Source organism: Drosophila persimilis, unplaced genomic scaffold, assembly GCF_003286085.1.
Source record: "Drosophila persimilis strain 14011-0111.01,24,50 unplaced genomic scaffold, DperRS2 tig00000124-arrow-pilon, whole genome shotgun sequence".
NCBI lineage: Eukaryota > Metazoa > Arthropoda > Insecta > Diptera > Drosophilidae > Drosophila > Drosophila persimilis.
The window spans coordinates 8958462-8981846 of record NW_020825294.1 but is presented as its reverse complement, the minus strand read 5'-3'; the positions used below and the strand labels follow the sequence as shown (position 1 = coordinate 8981846).

At 45.4% G+C, this 23385-nt stretch overlaps 3 protein-coding genes across 5 annotated transcripts in view; all 3 read right to left on the bottom strand.

The window, feature by feature from the left end:
• Positions 1–6946, bottom strand: part of LOC6596628 (E3 ubiquitin-protein ligase TRIM9) — a 74391-nt gene extending 67445 nt beyond the window's left edge. For both annotated transcript variants that reach the window (XM_026987596.1, XM_026987597.1), the window contains exon 1: positions 5399–6946. In XM_026987596.1, the coding sequence (XP_026843397.1) occupies positions 5399–6313 (915 nt within the window). In that variant the 5' untranslated portion in view covers positions 6314–6946. The remainder of the gene's footprint in view (positions 1–5398) is intronic.
• A 10293-nt stretch (positions 6947–17239) lies between these two features.
• LOC6596623 (lipase 1) lies at positions 17240–19348 on the bottom strand. The gene is made up of 3 exons (XM_002021595.2): positions 18795–19348; positions 18195–18737; positions 17240–18137 (listed from the first exon to the last, which is right to left on the bottom strand). Exons 1-3 carry the CDS (start codon positions 18921–18923, stop codon positions 17592–17594), a joined length of 1218 nt encoding a protein of 405 aa, XP_002021631.1. The 5' UTR covers positions 18924–19348; the 3' UTR covers positions 17240–17591.
• A 1276-nt stretch (positions 19349–20624) lies between these two features.
• Positions 20625–23080, bottom strand: LOC6596622 (lipase 3). Of its 2 annotated transcripts, none has more exons than XM_026987233.1 (4): positions 22621–23080; positions 22033–22210; positions 21607–21962; positions 20625–21377 (listed from the first exon to the last, which is right to left on the bottom strand). In XM_026987233.1, the coding sequence occupies exons 1-4, from the start codon at positions 22843–22845 to the stop codon at positions 20826–20828; spliced, it is 1311 nt and encodes a 436-aa protein (XP_026843034.1). In that variant the 5' UTR covers positions 22846–23080; the 3' UTR covers positions 20625–20825. The 2 variants fall into 2 exon arrangements, with proteins under 2 accessions (XP_026843034.1, XP_002021630.1); XM_002021594.2 differs by having other exon boundaries at positions 21601–21962; positions 22621–23075.
• Positions 23081–23385: the final 305 nt, after the last annotated feature.

The following is a 23385-nucleotide window of genomic DNA, read 5'->3' as shown; positions in this document are numbered from 1 at the left end:
AACCTTGACAATTGCGCGCGCACATGCAAAACGCACATAAATTACAGAAAGAGCAACGAAATTAGATGGAAATTTTTCTGTCAACTTTTTGGCGGTGAAAAGGCGCGCGAAAAGTAATTTTCAGATAAACGAGAGTGGACAGCCCTTCCCAGCAAGTGGGCGGGGTCCACGGCTGGTTTGACATTTATCGCGGAAATAGACGCACTCGTAATTATAAGCCTTCACAGCGGGACAGGATAGAAGCGAACAGAAGAGAGGCGCAGCAGGATGCGTGAAAATGTTTTAAAGCCCCGCCGAATGGTAATGGAAAATGTGATTAAAGGAAAGGTAAATACATATTTTACATACATGCATACATACATATTTACATATTATAGCTCACTCGTTAAAGCGATGAGCGCAGTGAGTCGCGCTGTTATCTCTCTCTATCTTTCTCTTCGATTCTATGAGTGAATTGCCGAACACCTTCTTGTGCCTGCAGCAGCCTCTCTTCGCTCACGCATTGCCCGACACAGCACTGTCGCATTCGGTTGCTCTCCTTCCGCAATTCCTTTTTGATCGCTCGCTCTCTCAAAGCCAAAAGCACCGCTCCACACTCGGCTGGGACGACCCTCTCTCTCTCTCGCTCTTCAGCCGCGCTCTCCAGCTTCGCTCTCCAGCCTCGCTCTCTTCTAAATGCGCATTGAAGGCATAACAGAAAGCTCTACTACGTCGTTCCTGTTCTTTTTTCTTAAGGCTATGCATTTCTCTTTACATTATTCTCATCTGTCTCCGTCACATGTATATGTACATAGATGTATATAAATAACGTTGGTCTATCATGGATATTACGCTATTATAACCTTCAAAGACTCATCCATTTATTTCCTTGAATATCTATGGCATTCACTTTCCTCTTCTGGCGGGCCCTTTCCTGCCTTTTCCTAGCCATTCCTTTATTCTCCACTACCCAAGATCTTATCAAGATCTGGCCATATCAATTATCCCGGGCTTTATCTGTTCATCGCTGAGTAAACGACGAATGCGTGCCAATTAATGTGCTGACGGACGATGGCGAGAGGGAATGATGACAACGATGATGGCCTAAGGACAAGTTGTCCCCATGCCAGACCCTTGGGAATATCCGAACCACTCTTCCCCGTTCGCAGTGGCCAGGGGTTTTGGCCATTAAACTTGTGATGGAGCTGATGGACACGTGACTGTATAATGCATATGTCTGCAACATTTAGTGCCACTCAGCCCGGCTTCTTTGCCCCATTATCCCTTATATCGTACGGCTTTCCCTTGCCCTTTCCCTTTGGGGAGCACAAACACACCCAGTAAACATTGGAAAACGCCTGTAAATTATCCACTGGGGAAAACGGGTTCGTTTTTTCGACTAACTTTGGAAAAAACAACAGCAGAAACGGGATGGGGCGGACAGGTAAAAATGGGGGTCCTGTTTCTGGTTGAAATTTACTGGTGACAAAATATATTTTTAGCACCACCGAAAGGCACCGAAAAGCGCCCTGTGGAGGGGCAGGGAGGGTGCCAACACATTGTACTCTAACCCCATTTGTTTCAGTTAATATTCTTGAGGCAGAATTTTCATTGCTAGGCGAGTTTTTGCCTTTTTGCTTGCTGCTTTTTCATTTCATTTTATTGCCACGAATTTTCTTCTATTTATTTTTTATGCCGCTCCCTCTTTCTCTCTGTCTCCGTCTCTGTCTACAATTAACTTTAGCTTTTCCCAACATGTTTTTCGGCTTTTCCTTCTGCCACGAACGCGTTATCCTGTCGTGTTTTTTGGGGATGTGGCGGCGTCTGTTTGCCTCGAGCTTCCTTTCTTGCCTTGGGCCTTAATATCTCCCACTTCCTCCCGAGACTCTGGTTATTCTGTTAATTAGTCTGCCGCTGAATTTCGTTTATTAATTATGTAATCCATTTTTCTGCCTAATTATATTGAGAAAGGCTGCCTGCCTGCCCGCCCGCCTGCCCTCTGCCTGCCTGCTGCCAACATCAGGATTCCGAGTGTTCCAGAAAACACACACACTACACATACTACTCGTGGGTACATATAAAAGTCCTGTAATTGGACTGTAATTAACTGAACAGCCTGTCGGGACAGGGGAGTGGGGGACTTGGGGCAGTATTCCTGGCAGGTGCCTCTCGGATAGATACAGGAATTTCTGTCTAAATAAATGTAAATAAGACTTGGGCGAGGGAAAACAATGTGGGGTAGGAACGTTTTTTCTGGGACTCTCAAGGGGAACTGCTCATAATTAGTGGGGTGCTGGGGATGGGGAATGGGGGGATGGGGAGACCAGAGACATAAACAATTTAAGGAATGCCTTTTGAATGCTCCTGAGGAATAATACCCTTAAAAATAATACACTAAAAAAGGTGTGGGACACCCTCAAAAATTTCAGCTATTTTTAGAATTTATATTAAAACTAAACAAGATTCTAGGCATATCTTGTGTGTACATACAAGGGCTGCCTTTTAAGTCCGTATGAACAGGTCAAAGGTCGCCACTTCCCTTGGAAGGTTTGTCATCTTTTGGCTAGAATATGCCAAGGACTTTTTCTTTTACAATCGCGTTTTATATCATTCAAGGAGGAACATTGCCCTGCCATAATTTTCTACGATTTTGGGCGTGGATTTTCAAGACAAAAATTCTTCGATCCACATAGTTCAAGTCCACTGCCACTGCAACGTCCTTGGCTGCAGAACGAATCTTGTGAGGGTCGTCTTAAAAAGGTGGCTGTACCGGAAAGATTGGATGCAGGATTCGGTATTGCTATATTTTCATTCGACACGCCATGAGACATTAAATGGACCAAGATGCATTCAAAATTGGCCCTTAAAAAAGAATTTGTCACGTGACATTTTCCCCCGTAACACTCGTTTCCGCTGCTCTGAAAAAGTGCTTTGAAAATTGGAGAATATTTTGAAGAACAATGATATTTTGTTGGTCCTTCAGTATTAGGCCATGGACCCCTAGAAACTTCTAAAAAATATCATAGATGATAGACTCGTATGTACATATTTTCCAGATATTTTCTTTGTAATCTCCCCCCTTCATTGCGCAACAGAACTACGAATGAGACCTATTCAAACACCCATATGTGTATAGAGGAACACATACGAAACAACCTACTTGCGGTCTCCATTGTTGAGCTCCTAAAAAGTCCTAAAAAGAGTAACTCGAACTCTGGGCGGGTTCGCTTCCATTGGGATTCGACACACATCCATCGAAAAGCACGTTGCCCCAGGGATGGTGCAACGAAACAAAGGAATGCTGCCACATTAAACGGAACAAATGCATAGGAAATCATCCGGCAGGACTTGGATTGGTTGAGGGATGGACAGGGTGGCAAGGGTGGCAAGGAGTGGCAAGTCGCATCGGGAGGTGGTGGTGGTGGTGGCTCGTACAACACGAAACATGTTGCAAAATATCTCAGACGGACAACTGCACTCTGATGGTGTCATAAATCTCAAAGGAACGGAAAAACACAGAGATACAGAGAGATAGAGAGAAAGCGAGAAACAACAATGAAGGATGGATGCCAAGGTGCGGCAAAGCAGGCCAAGGATGCCCTGCCACGATTCGGGGCAGAGGACACCGTAAGACACTGCATAATAGACACACACCAAAATTAATGATTTACGGTGCTCTCTGTCTCTGGCGAAAACAGGTTGGGAAAGTACCCGATGAGTGAGTGTCGTCCCACATTGCGATTACCTGCCGGGGCGACAGGTAGACCCGGCCCAGTGGGTGTGAATAATGGCCAAAGCACAGAACGAGGCCAAAATCATCGAAAATGAGTCTTGGCGAAGGCTGGATGACTACCAATCGCTTATCTTATCAAGTTCTGTGGCGGGAATCGAGCGTGGAGGCGTCACCCCCCGTATTGCGTGTGTCATCCCGGCAGAATCCAGGCCCCGCATGGACTTCTCACCTGGCGTGTGCCGAAGATCCGATGTGCAGCTGCCCTGAGCAGCCAGCTGCCTGGGGACACAGATTTGTTGCCTTTTGTTCTGAGGGAATTTCGACAGCACAATGGATGCCCAAAATCGGCTGCAGGCCGGCTGATGGCCGGACAAAATAAGCATTTAAGAAGACAGGAAATGGCAAATGTTATTCCCCATGTGAGCCCCGAAATGAGACGCATTCCGGTTATGGATCGCAACATTGATAGCAGATAGCAGATAATAGATAACAGATAACATATAACGGAATGCGTAATTGATAGGTAAAGAGCGCAACCCAGATAGATACACAAATGGGGCGGCGAAATGGCTTCGAGATAAGTCTCCCACAGCCCTGCCTGAACAATCTTTTCTAGTATCGATTTTCAGACAAAACCAGAAACTGGGAACAGCCGTAGAGGTACTGTATTTTCTATTTGAAATTAATTCATTTTCCAGCAGTTATTTTAAATTCCTTGCCACTGGAGGAGTCCCCCTGCCCCCTGGGGGACACTTTCACTGCATAAACCAAGCCACTGTAAAATACATTTGTCGCCTTTACGACTATCCCTCTCCACAAAAAAAAATAAAATGCCAAGCATTTCGTTTGTTTTGTCTCCTTCCGAGCAATATCCTCCTTGACCCGACACAAACGCGACAGTTGATTCCAGTTTTGTCTGGTCTTTTGTTCTGGCAGCCGCTGCAATCTGTCACTTTTCGCACTCCGGGCCGTCCGGGCCGTCCGGGCCGTCCCTTTATGGGCCCGTCTGTCTGCTGTCCTGGCTCCTAGATGACAGGATGTGCAGGCACTTCAGGCATTTGCCATATTAAAATTGCTTGGCGCTGACAATTGCCCGTGATTTGACAACGCCAGTCGAGGAATCGCAGGTGAGAGACGGGACCCCCCGAAAAGGTAGCAGAATTCCGCGAAATTAAATTCCAAAAGAGAGGAGACTTCAAGGCAAAGAGTCAGCGACACCCAACTCTGAAAACTTATCCCTGCATTAACGGGGCCAGAGCCCATAGGATGTAAAATGGGGCCAGAAATTTGTTGAATGGAATAGTTTGCATAGCGGAAATTTAGATATTCGACTGCTGGACACAATAGAAGAATAACTACCTTGGGATCTTGCTGGTTTCGGAATTACTTTAAGAGTAGCTCCCAAGAGCAGGGCATTCCCCCGGAAAACACAATCTTGCCTGAGAAATGTTCGAGGCCAGCGAAAAGCCATAAATATTCCCCCAACACGAACACGAATATAATCAAAAAAGGATGGCAGGGAGTCAGGATGTGGTCAGGATATGCGGTGGAGGCTCAGCAAATAATATATGTATCTCCATCTCTCCCGAACAAACAGTTGGCTTGGGGGGAGGCCTCGATTAATAGGCTTTCCACCGCGAGTCCTTGGCGGCAGCATGGGAGTGTTTTCCTCCAAATTTTACTCACCTTTTGAGCCTTGCAAGTCACGTTTATGGACTGCACCTCGTGGGCCTGGTGACGCTGCTCCCCGATGCACTGGCCGCAGGCCGGGATCTTGCAGTTGAGGCAGTACTGGGAGAGGGTCTCCTCGTGCTCGCCGCAGACCGACTCCCGCTGCTGGGGGGCCCCGCGCGGCTTGACCAGCGTGTGCTTGGCCAGGGGCCCGCGGGCCGGGTGGCAGAGCTCCCGACAGGGCTCGCAGTAGCGGATCTCGCACTGCTCGCAGATCAGCGAGGCCACCTTGGGGTCCGTCTCGCACATCTGGCAGCGCAGCGCCTCGCGGGCGCAGAAGCGGTCCACGATGGCCTCCATGGCGCGATAGGTGGGCAGATTGCGGACGCCGCCGTCGTCGAAGAACACGAGCTTCCGGCACAGGGGACAGGTGAGGCAGTAGGCGGCGCCGGGGGGCGCGACCACGGAGCCCTGCAGCAGCCCCTGGAGCTGCCCGGTGCCGGCGTACGAGACCGGACGGGATGTGTTCGAGCAGCAGACCACGCCGGAGTCGGCCTCGCTGAAGATGCTCACTTTGTCGGACTGGTCCTGGTCGGAGGTGACGCTCTCGCTGCCCGTGTTCGAGCTGGCCGTGCTGGCGGCCGAGCTGTGGGAGCTGTGGCGGGTGCCCGGCCCGGCTCCGTTGGCGACCCCGCTGGCTGCTCCCCCGCCGGATACGGACCCGGGGCCCCCGTTCACCTGGCCGTGCAGTCCGTTGTGTCCGCCGTTGGCGCTGGCGCCCGATCCCCCGGCCACGGCCAGAGCCACTCCCGGCGTGTACGGAGTCTGGATGTCCAGGGCACAGCCCAGGCACAGGGCGTGGAAGCAGGGCAGCAGCACGGGATTGGCGTACAGCTGCTTGCAGGTGGGACAACGTAGCTCGTCCTCCATTTCAGCAGATGCTTTCCTCCGAAGGAACGCGATGCGGATTCGCTTGGGACTTGAGATCTCTGCTGCTCTCTGCTGGAGTTCTGGGTCTTTTGGGGCTTCGGTCACTTAGCGGGGACTGAGACACTGGAGGAGCATGTTTGGCAATTGGTTTTCACGGCTTTTCACTTTTATTTCAACCGAAGTTCACTTTAAGTTTCAATTCAATGTGTAAGTATTTCAATAATACTTTTGGTACTAAATATTTCCAGTACTTTTATCGGAAATGTACGTCTCTTTAACTTTTATTTCACAAATTGCACAGTTTCTTCACTTCAGAGTTGAAATATTTACTATTTCCTCTTTCTGGATCTCAAAACTACACTCTTGGGTTCAAATACGATTGAAACGCTTTCTGAGGTTCGTTCTTTGGTTTAAATCTTTCCACTTTTATTCGAATTTATTTCAAAAACTTCACACACTGATCCAAATACAACGATTTTGTTGTTCCACCTTTTTAAAAAAAGTTGCTCCTTGGTTTTATTTATTTTTGAGTTTTTGTTTATTCAATTTAAAAAACACTGTTCATTCACTAAAGTTCACGCTTCATTCACGAAAAACACGACGAATATTCCGAATAACGCGCGCGCAGCAACCAACAACCGCTCGGTTCAAATAACGGGGAAATAGTGACGTATCTTCACCCGAGCAAGAATATTTGTTGTCATTTGTTGTCGACCAGGGTATAGGCATTTGTATACCCTATTTCGTTAATTTTATATGAAGATCAAACGTAATTTATTAAGACCTTTTCTCAAATTGATACGTTTTAGACATATTCATGTGTATTATTAGTATCTTGTATACATTTATCTCGATCCTGATACCTACGGAGCCTGGGATGACAAACATATTCACAGTTCTATAAAATCCATTTCCCCCAGGGTATATGGGCATGGAATGGGACTCATTGTTGCCAACCGGTTATGACGACTAATTCTTGGTTATTGTTTCTTCCATCGAATATTACCAGCTATATAGAACATTTAGCCATGCCCACTTAATTTTATACGATTGGTGAATCAATTTCCTAATTGATTTGCATAATTTGAATAAATGCATTTATTAGATTTTGTTTAAAAAACGGTTTTAGAAGAAAATGAAACTCAAATGTTGCTCGGCAACAAACGCGTGTTGCGAGTCATTTTTGCGTTCAGCGAGCGAGTTCGGCCTCGGCCTGCTTCGGGTTTGATGCCAACATGTTCGACGAACTCAAACCGGGTTTGCTTCGAGCGCCAAGATGCAAATAATTTAAATTTGAATATTCAAAAATTAAACTTGTTGTGCTCTTGTTACACATTAAAAAGTCAAATAGTCAACTTAAAAGTACAAATGTAATTAACGAATGTAATTGGCACGAAAATGAATATGAAGGCTGATAAAGTGGTTCGCTTTTGGCAAAATCTGCCGAGTTGCATGCATTTTCAAAAGTAATGTCTTGGGAGAATCGTTTCAAGGGTTATTGAGGGTTTCTAGAACCAATCGCTAACACAAGGAAATAGAAATACTTTTACCTTTGCAGATACTGCGCTTTATTCGCCTTATCGGAGCCTGCCCCACAACCGTAGAACCGTAGAACCGTGCCCCTCGCACCCGATAACAGCCCTTCGTTGGGTTTCACACATACCTAGGTAAACCGAGAGGCAAGAGGCAACAGGTAGAGGCAGAGGCAGTGCACGCCGCTGATAAGCCCAGCACGCACATGGCGACATTCCAGAGTCTCGGAGGTGTCAGCTACGATCAACAAATATGGCTAGAACCCGACCCGGCTCTGGGCGACTCCAGTGTTTGTTGTTTGCTTAGATATCGAATCGGGCAATCGGGCGGGAATCGGGGAGTGCAGTGCAGTGGAATGGAACGGGGGAGAGGGCCAATGGCCCGCGCAGTTCGATATCCGATACCTGATATCCCACAGAATAACACAAATAAGGTGACCTGCTCCATTTGTTTGTCTATGGTGCAGCAGTGGCAGTGGCAGGGGCACGTTGCACCAGGGAACAAGCAAATCGTGCAACGTGGAGCATGTCTCCACCCTCCAAGCGACTCCCAAGCCATGCGTAATCCGTTCGACTTAATAAGCCACGTTCCTGTCCAAGTATTTGATCTGGATTTGAAATCGGGAGGTGTTAAGTGCCCCCCGCACTCTCCCCCTTAACGAACCTCTCACTTCCCTATGCAAATATTGACAGGCGGCCCATTCGTATGCGTAATTTGCCTCAATTTATTGTTGTTTGCTCAACTTTTCCCCACCACCTCCCACCACCCATTTCTGTCTGCCTCTCTTTCTCTTTAACATACTTTTTCTGGTTTCGTAATAAATCACAAAATTGGACAGAAAGTAGGGAAGAGACAGAGAGAGGGAGCGGGAGTATATCCCCTAATTGGTGTATTGATTTTGGTTTTTCCTTATGGCCCAAGTGTGAAATATGGCGGGGGGAGGTGCGTTGGGATGGCGCCAGACAACAAAATAAAACTTACTTATCGGGTTAGAGGACTGTTCCCATATGTATATGGGATCCGTATTGATGGAACGCATTAAGGGTCGAATAGCCAATGATGGATGCCATTATACTGTATCGTACTCGATGGAGGACAGTTTTACGGCGGAGCTACCAGAAATAATGAATTTACCGAGCATTAACCTGTTGAAAAACTATCGAAAACGATTGAAATGCCAAGCGATTTGCTATGAGATTCGGAAAAGTGTAAGATAAGGTTCGATTTCAATTTCTAGCATCCACTTAAATGATGAATATCCAACCGATTCTCCAAGAAAGCAATTACTCCAATAATCTTATATGGAAAATCTCCTATCATACATCATTTGGAGACCAATTTTTTAGACCAATTTGTGCCATTTCTTCTGTAACGTTCTCTAATGCCCCTACTGAGAATCGTTTATCCCGGAACTTGAACATAGTTCATCGGTTCATCTCCGAACCGAACCACTCAACGATTTTCTATTGGTAAACCGCTGTTTAATGACAGATGATTTGTGGTGCTAAACGATTCCAGTGCCTTTCCAACGCCCACCAGAATACCATATTTGGATCCCTGTTTATTTCCCTTTATACAAATTTTCGAATAGAATTTTACGCGTAAGCATTCCGGGGATCAGCCAGCGAGTCCATAATTCACTGCAGTTTAAAATATTTAAAAACTTTCGACGCGAATATACCGCACTAATACTAGCTACCAAATATATATGTGTGTACAAACCCCTTGGCACCCCCAAGTCCGCCCTCGTGCCCGCTCTTCGTTCTGGTCTACTTTAATGCCGTATATCATGTGGTGTAACCATGGCCAAGGACATTCACCATATGCGAGCATGCATAAAAACGCAATAATAACAGAACCCTCCCCCCTGACCGCTACCCGCTACCCGCCATCCGCTCCTGGCTCCCCACTCTGCCGCGCACTTGGGGGAGCAGCATCCGAAATAGCAGAAATACTTTGGTCACCGCGGGTGCGAAACATTTTTTTTATGCACTTTTCCCTTCTTTTTCGGGGAAAGCTGAACAAAAAAGGAATGCCAGAAAAACAGCACAATTTTTGTGACTGGCGGCGCTTTAGCCTGGCTTTTGCTGTAAGTGTGTTCCTCTGTGGCACGGACACGGGCACGTATACCCAGCTTCCAGCTTCCAGCCATTCAAGCCATCCCATCCGGTCCCGGCCAAAGTCTCTTTCATGCGTTTTGTCGTGCGCCATGCCCCATGCCCCATGCCCCATGCGCCATGCGGCCGCGACGGCCACAAGAGCAAGCAGGATTCCGGTATCCATCGTCATTGTCGGGTTAACAAACACCACCCACCCAAGCACCCAAGCACCCAAGCACCCACTCATCCACCTACACCCACACAAGCGAAGAGGAATATAAACAACAAAAAATTCTTCAGCTATAATAACCCTGAGTATCCAGAAAGTAGCAACGACTCGCTGGATTCCCTGTCCAGAACTAGAAAGCCCTTTTAAAATTAAAATAAAAACAATTTTAGACACAATTAAACTATTTTAAAGGTTCCCACAAATTGTTGTACACAAATTATTTGTAGATTAGATAAAGATATTGCTGAAACAGACTTATTACATTTTAAATACAGAAAAAATCGTTTAGCAAAGCCTCTGAAATTAATACCAATAAAAACCGGAAACGACTAATTTATTGATTCAGATTATAATTTTTAATGATCTTTCTATGTTCATTGGTAGCGATTAGCTGCTACCTCCCAGGAGCTCCTGAAAGTAGAACAATAATCTGTTTCTTGCCGAACTCAAGATAGGGTCAATATTTTAGCTACCAAAAAAATAATCTCTATTAAATCTCCGCTGCTCACTCCCTTGAAAATCCTGCACCACAGAAAGAACGAAAATCCCTTAAATATTGGCAGGGTATTTTCAAAGTTTTTTCTTTTTTTTAAGTTAAGGAACAATATGTATAAAGTTTAACCGAAAGGGAGAATAGAGAATGGACCTCCTGGGCGGAGGGGAGGGGGACGGGGAGAGTTGTTGCTTCGGCGGCTTCTTGCTCCGCTCACTCGTTCAGGATAACATCACCAAATGAGATTAGGAAGGACATTCGCGTATTTAACACGGACGGACACTGAAACTGCTACCAAAGGCAGCCGGCCCGGAGAGGAGAGCAGCTGCACTCGAAGGGAGACAGGGACCCCGAGTGGGGGACACCGAGTATAGACAGACGGTGACGGTGGGGCAGAGGGCGCAGGGCTGTGTAACTGGTAACCAGTAGGATATCCTGACTGCCTGTTAGCTGGTCTGCACAGACACTGTACTCTCTGCACAGGACCTCTGCGGGGGTCCATTGAGTGGGGTTTTTTGGCAAAAACGTTCAACAGGGGAATACATGGGGGTGGGGGTGGGGCCCCACTCTCTGGGGCCACAAGTCCAGTCCTGGCTGCTAATATTGTGTACCACGCTTAGCGCCTCTGTTGTCATTGCAGGAAGTTGCAACAGTTTGAGGCATTGTAATTGCTTTTTTGTTTGTCCCTGCGAGGCACGAGACGGGGCCGAGGAGGGGGATGGGCATGGGATGGTGCTGTGTGGGATCTGGTATTGCAGCAAATTTTTAATTAGATTTTTTGATTTTTTTTTCCATCTCTTTCATGGAGATTTTTTGTGTCCACCGCCCGAGGTTCTGTTTTCTGTTTTAGCAAATGACACTCGCCTCAAATTGGGTCCGGCTGGGGGTGGGGGTTGAGGCAGAGTCCTTGGACAAACATATTTGTTAACGAGTTAAAGCGAAGATAAACCGGAAATTATGGGGCATGACAAATTGTTCGATGGTTATTCTTGGGGCAAAGATTCTCCACCACAGATGCGACGAGGAGCGACTGCTTTTTGTGGTTTTCAGCCACCGACAGGGAAAAAGTTGTAAACTCCCAGGAAACCCATGGCAAGAAAGGTAAAGTTTGTACAAAAGAAATGAAAATTTTTGACTGAATTTTTTAAACATTACGAGAAAACGCCGGAGGTATTTTAAGAGCCGCAAAGTTTGTTTTAAAGAATTTTGAGGGAATATGCCGACTTAATTTTATCTGAGATCACTGGAGGACATTTGCAATTAAATTAATTAAATGAAATCGCATAGAAAGATACAAGAGCCAAGAGCCAAGCCGCAGAGTAAGCCCGAAAAACAGCTGCCGAAAGTACGGCAGACCCCAACCTCAGAGTAAACAAAAACAAAAAGAAGCATATACACAGCATTCGAGTACTCGAATGCTCGAATAATTAAATACGTTCCGAGCATTCTACGGCGGACTGCGGGGGAGTCCGTGCGGACAAAGCGAAACAAAGCACGGCCGAGCTCAGGCCAAAAAACTCGCTTCTGGGGGCTGCTGGGGGCTTCTTCTGAGGGCTCGGCCGAGGGGGAAAACTTTGCTGCAATTATGAAATTTCAGACATTTTGATGTACACACACTGCACTACCCGGAGCCACGTGTAAGACACCACTTCCCCCTTTGCAGTGTCTCTCCTTTGTTGTCCACAATACGCTGGTGCGGGCCGGCCAGAAAAGTTGTTTGGCTCGGAGAACACGAGACGAGTGTCCATGATATGGGAATACTCAGAACGAAACATGTATGTAAATGTTTCTGGTCGGGGAGGCTGCCAGCCCTGCCCGGGGGTTTGTCCTGGGGTCGGGCTTCAATTAAATTGTGTGGAAATCAAATTGCGCTTCTGATTATGAAATCAGATCCTCTTTTGGCAGCAAACTTCTGCATGGGGTGGCAAAGGGCAGCTATCACTGGGCAAAACATTAATTAAAATTCGATAATGGCCGAGGGTTGACTCAAACCTAAAACTTAATGTTAACGTTGAAAATATTGTACAAGTACAGGTCGGATTTCTATTAAAATTCGGATCTGTTTCCAATTGCAACCACATACATGTCTTGTTAACATTCGAATTTCGGTCCAGAGCGAAATATTCCGCAGGGTGTGGTCTAGAATACACAGAGAATAAAATAGGATCCAACATATATTGTAATTTGGAAATCTAAGGATTAAAGATAACCTTTTTTAAATTCAATTAAATTATTTTCCAAATAATTTTGCCTACATTTTTGTGTGATACACAATAAGTGTACGAGTATTTCTTATTAATTGTAACAATATTGAGATATATACATATATAAAATACAGACATTGTCTAATCAATAAGTAGGTATCGATGGAATTATTTCCCTTCCATTCCGGCCCTTCCCGGAGTCTCTTTTGCTACAAAACAGACCATAGTCTGATATTATTTTTGTCAAACAAAAACCTCAACTCTTTTCAGTTCTTTTTCAAGAAGGATGCCATCTTAAGGCCAGATGAAATATTGATTTTGATTTGTTTTAAGATTAGTCACCGGGTAACGACTCTTTATCTGAAAATTCCAATATCCCATAAAACTTAATTGAATGAATGGTTATAAATTCCCTTGGAATTGTTATTGAAAGTACATACCTACCTACATTTCTCTGCTGCCCCCTTCGGCCCCTCGATCCGACTGACAAATAGAACAGCAATAATGAAAATCGAAGAGTGGAGCTGCCCGGGTCCGGGGAGCAACCACAGAGCATCAATTATAAATGCACTCGATAAATTATTTCCAAGTATAAACTTGGCTTTCAGGCACTTCAACAGCAGCATCAGCAGCCGGAGCATCTGGCCAGGTGGCAAACACACACAGACACACACACACACACACACACACAACTGACCTGATTTATACGCACACATACGAGTGGTATTAAGTACCTTTCATGTGTTTACAAAATAATTTTTGTTTGCTTAAGTTTGAAGCAAGTTTTCCAACGGAAACTATGAGTACCCGAAGACTGGAAGCTCTCTTTCTTGAGCTTTGTTTCCCGTTTTATTTTGCCTTCTTATTTGTGCGGGGACTCGGGCTCGGGCTCGTGTTGGTGTTGGTGTTAAGCACTTCCGTTTGGCTGCTTGGCTGATTGGCTCCTGCCCGACATGCGTTCCCCGGCCGTGCGGCAGAAGTCTACAACGGGGACCGACCTCTGTGGCTTCCAGCTGCACTTGCACCTTTTGGCTTCTGACAGTTCTCACTCCATGCTTCCTCTCACTCTCCCACTCGCTTCCCCTCTTTCTCTTTTCTCTGCTTGATTTTTCATTAAGTTCCCCGTTGGAGTACCAGCGTAAGCCACTCCTTTGCTGCTTTTCTTCTCCCCGAGTACCGTTAGTAAGAATTATTTTCAATTAGCCCGCAACCTGACTGCGGAGCAGGAAAATTGATGGGGAACAGTTTTCCGTGTGGTTATTTTTCTTTGAGCTGAGACGCGCTGGCCATTTTTCTTATTTTTCCTGAAAAAATGCATTGGCGGTTATAATGCTTAACCAATGGCAAATCGCCAAAGCAAATATCGACAATATATGTACATATGTATATGTGTATGTATATGTTTTGTGGATTCAGAATCCATTTGCTTTGAACTCTTTAAAGCCAAAATAAATATTATTTTATACATACATATGTATGTATGTATACTACTTGTGACAAATAGCTAAATAAACCACAAACGCAAAATTAAAATTATTATATGTACTGCACAACAAAATTAGAATATTTTTGGTAAAAATAAAATTTGTTTTCAGATCAATAAATCTAAATAAAACTAGACAGGAAAGCTAGCGTCGAGTGCCGAAAGTTGTAGTACCTTTGTAGAAGCTTTACGCATTCACCTTTTGTCTCTGTAGAGGAGAAACAAGTACGCAAATTGGTTTAATTAAGGAATATATATAAATGTTTTTTTGATCGTGGTCAGAGCTGCACTGCTTACATATGTATATCAGCAGCATATCAGCTGCAGCAGCAGTCGAAAGCTCAGATCAGATGCAAGCGAGGCAATGACGTATATAAGCTTAGCTAAGCAGAGAGCCAGCTTTTGGGAGAGAGCTTGCTGTGATAACATATGCAGGCATATGCATATCTTCTGTTGCTCTCCCTTTCTGCCGCGCTGCTTATCTGCTATTGATCTCGTTATGCTGTTAATATTGCTCCGCTGCAGCTGCTGTTCTCCGTCGCCAAGTAATTTTAAGCTGGTACCCAAAAACGTGTTGCACAGTGCTATTGACTAATGCTCTGATTAAATGTTTTAATAATTCTCACACAATATACATATGCCAACTCTAAAGCTTTGATTATGAATAACTAATTATTTGCACCGCTTTGTTTACTGAAAATGTGCATAAAAACTGTTGAACACACATCTCATTTCAAATACGAACACATGATGGCCAAAATTGACAGAACTTCCAATATCAATTAGTTTAAGGTTAATTAATAAACATTCAACTTATTTTTCTCTCCATTTAGCCGAAACAAGTTTCTGCATGTCCCAATCTCCATTCGATTCGATTCGATTCGATTACCTACCAACCACCCGAAAGTAGGCAGCACTTTGCGGAGCAGAACTCTGCCCCCCACCGCCCATAGCAAGGGAAACCTTTATCGCACTCGCATTCACAGCTGACAAGCCAGTAGTTTTGCTGTTGTTGTGGCTGTAGTTTTTGTTTGTTCCCCAAACAATTGCATAACAATGCGGCGGGCGTGTGAAGAATTCCGGCCCTCAACTTAAGCCTAACTGGAAAACTGGAAAGCTCGAAAGCTGGAAAAAAGGAAACCGAACACAAACTTTACCCATTTGCCCATTCAAATGCAAATCTGGGCGCAAATCTTCAAATGACTTCGATTGGTTTTCTGGTTACGGCTTTTGTTTGCGGGAAGGACTCTGCCCCGGCGCCTCCGCCGGACAAAGGACACTCCAATCTGAGGAGCACTCCTAATCAGAGTTCAGGGCGAACATGTAAATGCATTAAAACAATGGTGACCACAGCATTTGAACGAATTCCCAAAACCGAATTGAGGAGAAGTTTAATTTGGTGCCAGGAGTCCGAGTCCTTGTTCTCTGCCACCGGGTCGAATCTTTATGAGCGAAGGTCTCATTTGCATTTCTCTGAGAACTCGATTTCCGCTTGGTCAAGTGACATGATTGATACTCTCCACCGCCTGGCATCTGAATGATTCCTAGGGATACCCGAGCCTGGAGCCTCGGGGGCGGGGCAGGGCGTAAACACAACACCAGGAGCTTTGACACGCCGGAGCGAGCAGCAGGAGAAGGCAACATTGAGACGACCACAAGCGGAACAAGGAACAAGGAACAAGGACATGCAACCGAGCCAGGGAACAGACACGAGGCGACACGTTGCAGCTCTCACAATTTTGTAAAATGATTTTTGCCTCCAGAGATGGCAGAGGCTTAAGCAAATCGTGGGCCTTGGCCAGAGTCCTTAAAGCCCCGCAGAGACTCTGGGAGCTTGGGATGCCATTGAAGTATGTCAGGTCTAAGCCCTGAACGGGATCAAGATGTTGAAAGAGACATTTGATCCCGAAAACTGCACAAAATATAGCAGCAATCAAGGCATTCAAGTAAAAAGTGAGGAACTGCCACGCTGCCACACCTACGAGTGCCTATGATGGCCACCTTGACACTCGCTTTAAACTGTTTTTAGATACTCACTGCAACACACAACTACGAGTATATGTTATATTGGTGTGTGTGTATCTCGGATGTGGCAGATTCGGCCTGTGTGCCACAAGTTGAATGCATTTGTTTGTTTGTTCTGCTGTGTGCTGGTCTCCGGCTCAGACTGCAAACAATTAAGTTTGCATCTATGGAATGACACTTTTATTTCCTTGCGGCTGGCTGGCCGGGCACACCCAAAAAATGGGGCAGACACGCACGTACCAACATGTGCCGATGTCAGTGGCAATTTCTGTTTTTTGGCAACTCCACACAGTTGGAGAGGCCTTCTCCCCACCCGCCCGCGGCTGTCAGATGCAATGGAGAGGAGACTTGAATAAAATGTACTTGCAATAAATTTTCCACAGCTCCATAGAGCTGTATTTATGTACATATGTGCATATATATGTGCATATTATCTGTATACTAGGCAGCTCCTGTTTTTTGGCAGGCCACAAGGCACTTGTCCGATTTAAATATTTAATCTGATTTCATGTTTCAATGCGTTCTTGGAGCATGCTACATTACAATAATGCTGGGCATATGTTAGAGTAACAGAATTTCCTTAGAATTTCCTTAGAATTTCAGTGTCTGGAAGCCTCTTTAAGTGTCGTTCTGTCGTTCTGCAATTTAATTGCACTTAAAACACACTGTTTCAACGTTTGGCTGTCATCAAGCAGCTGCTCAGGAAGTTATGGCCAAGCAAATGTGGAATTAGTCAAAGTATTTAATTCTTGTGGCATTCAAGCATTGATTATTACGAATTTCGATCGAATTGATTGTCTTGATGAATGTGGCAACTAAAGTATACCAGAAACTTGTCTTCCTGAATGAGAAGTCATGGATTGCGTTGGTTCAATATAATTAAGGAACATTTTAAAACTAGATTAACACTTAGTCCTGTACAAGGGTCGATCGAAGACAGTATATTATTCCTTTCAATAGAAATAATACAATATTATTCACTACTCTTCGTTGAACTTTTTTGTGGTCTTTCAAGCATAGACCTGGTTCTAGGCCTAGGCTGATGAGCGGTCCTGTAGCATGGGACCCAAGGGTCGCATCAAAGATCCTTCGAAAACCAAGTATGGTGGGGCGGTGGGATGATTTATTGCTATTAAGTGCATTATTTTAACTACTCTAATTTTAAGGTACTTTTCAAAAGGTAAGCCTCAAGGTTCCTATCCTCCTACTACCCTACAACTCTCCGGCGTCGGACCTCCTCATAACCTCCACCATTCCATCGTAGAGCATGCTGTTGACGTCATTCCCCCAAATGAAATCGACGTGATTGAACTTCTCGTAGGGAATCAGCTCGTCGTGGACCACATTGGGCAGGAGGTCGCGCAGTCGCTCCACATCGCGGACCGCGGTAAGGAGATCGTTCTTGCTGTAGTACAGGGCCACCTTGCAGTCGACATTGGCCAGGTTGTACTCCGGCGGGGTGTCGGAGCCGTGGCGGCGACGGTTCTCCACAGCGCTGAAGTAGTCGTACTTGTAGAAGCCACCGCTGTGCACCAGCTGGGTGTAGTGCCCCAGGGACTTGAACGAGGAGCCAGCGACGTGTCGCACAAATAGCGGCACGAGGGTGACATTCAACTGCTGGGCATCGACGCCCATCAACTGCAAAAGGAAGTAGCTGCAGGTGTTCCTGAAGGCAAAGCTACAGATCTGATAGAACAGTCTCTGCCACACTTCGCCCTCCGGTGGAAAATCGTATATCCCCAGGGTTCTGGCGTAGAACTGAAAAATAAAGGATGGATATGAAAACTAGTAAATGTGGATAGCTTGTACTCGTACAGTCAGAGGTCGGATGTACTTCGAAGCCAACAGGACAAAGGGCGACTCAATGTAATCACAGAATACCACCGGCGCCAGAGCCTGCATCAGTTTGATCTTCTTCATGTAGCCGGGTCTCTCACTGCCCATTACCATGAAGGACGTGGTTCCCTGCGAGTGGCCAATGTAGTGGAGCTGCTGGAACCCCTTGGTCATGGCCAGAACATAGTCTATCGCGGCCGGCAGGTCGTACAGGCCGACCTCGTGGAAGGAGAAGTCCCAAAACTGGGGCATTTGCCGCTGGTAGCGCTTGTGCTTCCTCGAGTAGCGATTGCCCCGCGTGTTGAGCAGCCATATGTCGTAGCCGAGATTACTTAGCCTGTAGGCTAGCGATTTCTTGGGTCCCAGAACGAGGTACCCAACGGAACTGTCCTCCAGGCCATGGACCATCAGCACGGGCTGCGCCCCCGGCTTCGGTATGCGATGGGCTGTGAGCACAAAGCCATCCTTGGTCGTTATTTTGTGGACTTCCGCCTTATAGCCATACTTCCTAATCAGATCTGGCTGGAGGGGAATCATCATTAGTCTTAGTGGTCCCCCTATTGATGTCTCCTTTCTTACCGCCGGCAAATTAGCATCCTCTATAATAGATCTATCGTATTTGATAATATCCGAAGTCACAGTATCTAGGTGCAAGCAAAGCCAGATCACAGAACCGAACAATAGCATTAGTTTTTTTCTTCTAGTCATGTTATTCGTTGCCCTGTTTCCCCGATGCTTCTATGGTATCTCCAACCTTCAGTTAATGCAATTTTCCACATGCACTGTCAATGCTAGAGAGACAGCCCGAATGCTAGACTGTTTGCTAGACCATAATTAATTGGCCAATCAAGATCTATTTCTATTAAAGCAGATGCATGTAAACAGATGTTCAAATTGCACTCGAACTTGAATTTGAGAACGAAATGGTTTCACTTGAACTATTTATTTCTATTTGAATATATTACTTTTAAAATATTTCGGTTTATGTGAAAGTTCAATGAAAATTGTACTTTATTCATTATATTTATTTGCGGGTCTTCAATATCCCTGGCTACATCCTGTTCACATGTTCGGTGTATTCCTTTAAAACGAGTCGTAATGTTTTTCAAATCAGAACTATTCCCGCTGCGCGATCGACTGCCACTGAGCACTGGCATCCAGTCGGATGCCTTATTTGATGGCTAATTTCAGCTGGCGAGGCTTATTAAGTCGCTCCCCTCCTTGACCCGCTCGCATTGCCGACTACTCACGAGAATCAGGGCAATTAATATGCATAATATTGTAAACTCTCATTGTTTATAATGTATTAAACGAGTTTTTATTGGCGCCCAATGGTAACTGCAAGTGGCAGTAGAACAAGTTAACAGTCGGATAAGGTCGGGCGAAATTGACGTGAAAGCTGGAAAACCCAAACCAACTAGCAAATCACACATAATTGAAAAAATCTGACACTAATCACAATTGATAGGATTTGCAATTGAATCTGCCACTAACAAGGAAATTAAGTTATTACCCTGTTACTCTGGAGGGTGATCCATTTTCAACGAGAATTCTCAGATAGACATACCTTTTTCTCAGAAAAGTGTTGCATGGCAGTTTCTAGGTCACTTGAAGTAAGGCAACCCTCCCAATTAACAATTGGGAGCAATTAACTGTTCCTCGGTTTTCTTAAGCGAAAATACAAATTCCTATTAAACAGCACCTGCCCAAAACAAAGTTTTAAAATAGAGTCGCGAAACAAGGAATTCCCGAAGCAGCAAAATCGATATCATCCAAAGGTCCTTTGAACTGTCACTGGCATACGGTGGAATATCCAAAGCGAAATCGCACCACAGCAGAAAAAACTTTGTGAGCCGTGGCAAGGGCCGTGGCTCTACTTCTATACCCGATACTCAGGCTGCTCGTGTGCTGATGTCTCGCTCACCTCCGGCAGATCACGCACACTGCACGACGAAGAGTGTATGAGAGAGAGAAAAAAAGAGAGAGAGAGACCGAGAATGAGAATGAGTAAGCGCGTGGAAAGCTTTGCGTAGCCACTGCAAATTCATTCGTTCCTTCTGGCTATGATAATATATAGTACGATACCAAATTTGATTTCTCTAGCTCATACAGTCTCAGAGAACTAGGCGATTATCCCTCGGTGCTCGTCTTTTGATGCTGATCAAGATTATATATACTTTATGGTGTTGGAAATGCTTCCGTCTGGGTGTTACACACATCCAGATCCAGCACAAAACAAATATATTCGTAAGGGGGGTTTCAAAAAAGGCTATGACATCCAAATTATCTTGACACAAGGATTACTGTAGTTGCAGCTTTACATATGATTTACAACGATATACATATATAGTAAGAAATTTTTCAGAATTAACACTCTGCAATTAAAAAGTGTTTTAAATTTATGTAATATTATTTTTGTTGATTCTTGATCTTCGTATATTAATACATATTTGTACGCATGTATGTCTGTTTGTAAGTATTCAACAGTAAAGTAAACTAAATCCAAATAAATACCTAACTATTGCTGACACCTCTGACCCGCTTTATACTGTAAGTTCTTAAACTAAAATAATATATAGATAGCTTATGCTAGGTTCCATCGTTCCCCCTTCATATAACGGAGTTCTCCTGATTTCGCATGTTCTCCAGCATGCGATCCCAGAGTAATTCCTTCCCATTGATGGCCCATATGAAGTCCAGGTGGTTGAACTCCGGATCGTCGACCAGGTACTTTGTCACGACATTTGGAAGCCTCTTATCCAGCATTTCCACATCCTCGGGAGGCGCCAGCCAGTCGTTCTTTCCGTAGTAAAGCGCCACCTTAGCCCGGACATTCTCCAGCTTGTATAAGGGGGGATCCAAGGTGCCGTAACGCCAATGGTTCCTCAGCCATCCATAGTCAAACTGTCTGAAGGCCCCAGACCTTTTCAGCTGGCCAAAGTGTTGCATTTGCTTGGTAGAAGCCCCGGCCGGAGAGTGGCCCACAATCACCGGGAGCATGGTCTCGTTCAGCTGCAGCTTATCGAAGCCAGTGGTCAGAAAGATCACGTTCGAGCAGATCTCCTTGGTGATGGTTGTCTCGTCGCAAATGATCCGATTGAACATGCTGATGAACTCGTTCTTGGGCAGAAACTCATGGACGCCGATCAGCTTAAGGACCACCTGAAAGAAAAAGTCGAAAAGTGAGTTTACTGAAGAAGAATGTTGAAGAGTGATGTGGATGGGAAGAAAAGAAATGTTTAAGCTTGGAAAGATGTGTCAAAAAGATTCTTTCTGCAAATCTTGTTTGTAATAATGATCTAAAAACATTTTCCCAAGCAAAAACTAGATCTTTTTTGATGGAAATCGTAGGATTAGGAATAGGAATAGGAACGGGGTAACTTACGCTCACCGATAAATGCCATTCGGCCAGGAAATTGACGACAGGACTCCGGCAATGCTTCAGGAAGGCCACTGGGGCCAGGGCCTGCATAAAGAAGATCTTCTCCATGTACTCGGGTCTCTCACTGGCCATGATCCAGAACACTACCGAGCCCTGGGAGTGGCCAATGTAGTGCAGCTGACTGAACCCCGTGTTGTTGAGCACAAAGTCGATTGTGCTCGGTATGTCGTGCTTGCCCATTTCGTGGAACGTAAAGTCCCAGAACTTGGCATGGCGCGTACTGTACTTGACGTGGTTCCTGGAGTATGTGTTGCCGCGTACGTTGGCCATCCATACATCGTAGCCCTGCTCGTAGAGCAAGTATCCTGTGGGGGTTCGGGGGAGGAAGGCTCAATCAGAATGGGGTGTTCGAGGGAGAAAACTCTTGCCACTTACCCAATCCTTTGTTGGGTCCCATCATCACCCAAGTGGCCGAACTGTCCAGCAGGCCATGGACCAGGAGCACGGGCATTGCGCCAGGACGGGCGATCCTGTGAAGACCGAGTATGTAGCCATCGTCTGTCTCCACGGTATGATTCTCGGCTGGGTAGCCATATTTTTGTAGCAGATGGATCTGAAAAAGGACAAAGGTTCATATGATGATTTTTGTAATATCTAATGATGATAAAACATCGCAGACAGACTCCATTCGAAATGCATTTGCAGGTCGGCGCTCCAAGTCGGAAGAATCTTGCTCTTTGTCATGTAATAAAATATGACCTCACCTTTCGACTATTAAAGTAAGTCAAAATAAAAAAAAATCAATTTTGTTGCGTTGCGTACTTTCGACTTGAACATTTTACAATACTCAAATCTATGCGGTCATAACACCAGGTAATGCCGGTTTATAACAAACACCTTCGACGAAAATACAATGATGATTAAACCAAACAAAAAACAGGCGCAAATCGAACTGCTCAAAAGATTATTTAGCTTCTGTTCAACATTTGTTTGGGTTTGGGTTGGGGTTTGGTCATGGCTTACCGTGTCCAAGTGCGAATCTTCCAATATATTGGGATCCACATCGCTCTCTATCCGCAGGTTACTGTCCGCGACTATGGAGCGCCCCAGCCAGCTGGGGGACTTGAATTGGACGTTGAAGAGGGTGACATTGCCCAGCACCATTGCCAAACCGGCGCTGATCTCCGGCTGGACCAGGCACAGGCATAGGGCGCCGATGAGCAGACTCGCCGACGATGATAATGACATCTCTGTATCTGTCTCTGTCTATACTCTATATACTATATAGTGTGTGTTCTCCCTCTCGTTGGGGGGTTAGGATCTCTGGGGTCTGTTAGCTGCGTTCGGCTCGAGTCACAAGTGTCGACTGACGGCAGTTTCAATTTGCAACCGACAAAGAAACTTTCTGCGAGAGAGAAATTCGACTCTATTGTATGTCTGTGTGCAGCAGGGTCCGGGCATGTACTAGCACTTGTTGGTGTACAATACTTTCAATTAATTTTGAATCACCAAAACAGAAATATTGGTCAGGCACGGCGATAACCCCGGTTGGCCGCTTTCATCACTTGCTGATAAGCCGCGCCGAAGAGTCCGGCTTGAATCGATCTTGACTTTGACTCCGCTTACGCACGAGACGCCAATCCGTCCCTCAACAACAACTGAAGATGTTTTTTTGTATTCGATGGGGGTCTACCTTGGCTACAATGCCCCGACCAATAAACAAACTAGTCAACATGTTGCCAAGCCAATTGATTTCATAATATTTCTGCTCCATCCCACTCTCCCGAC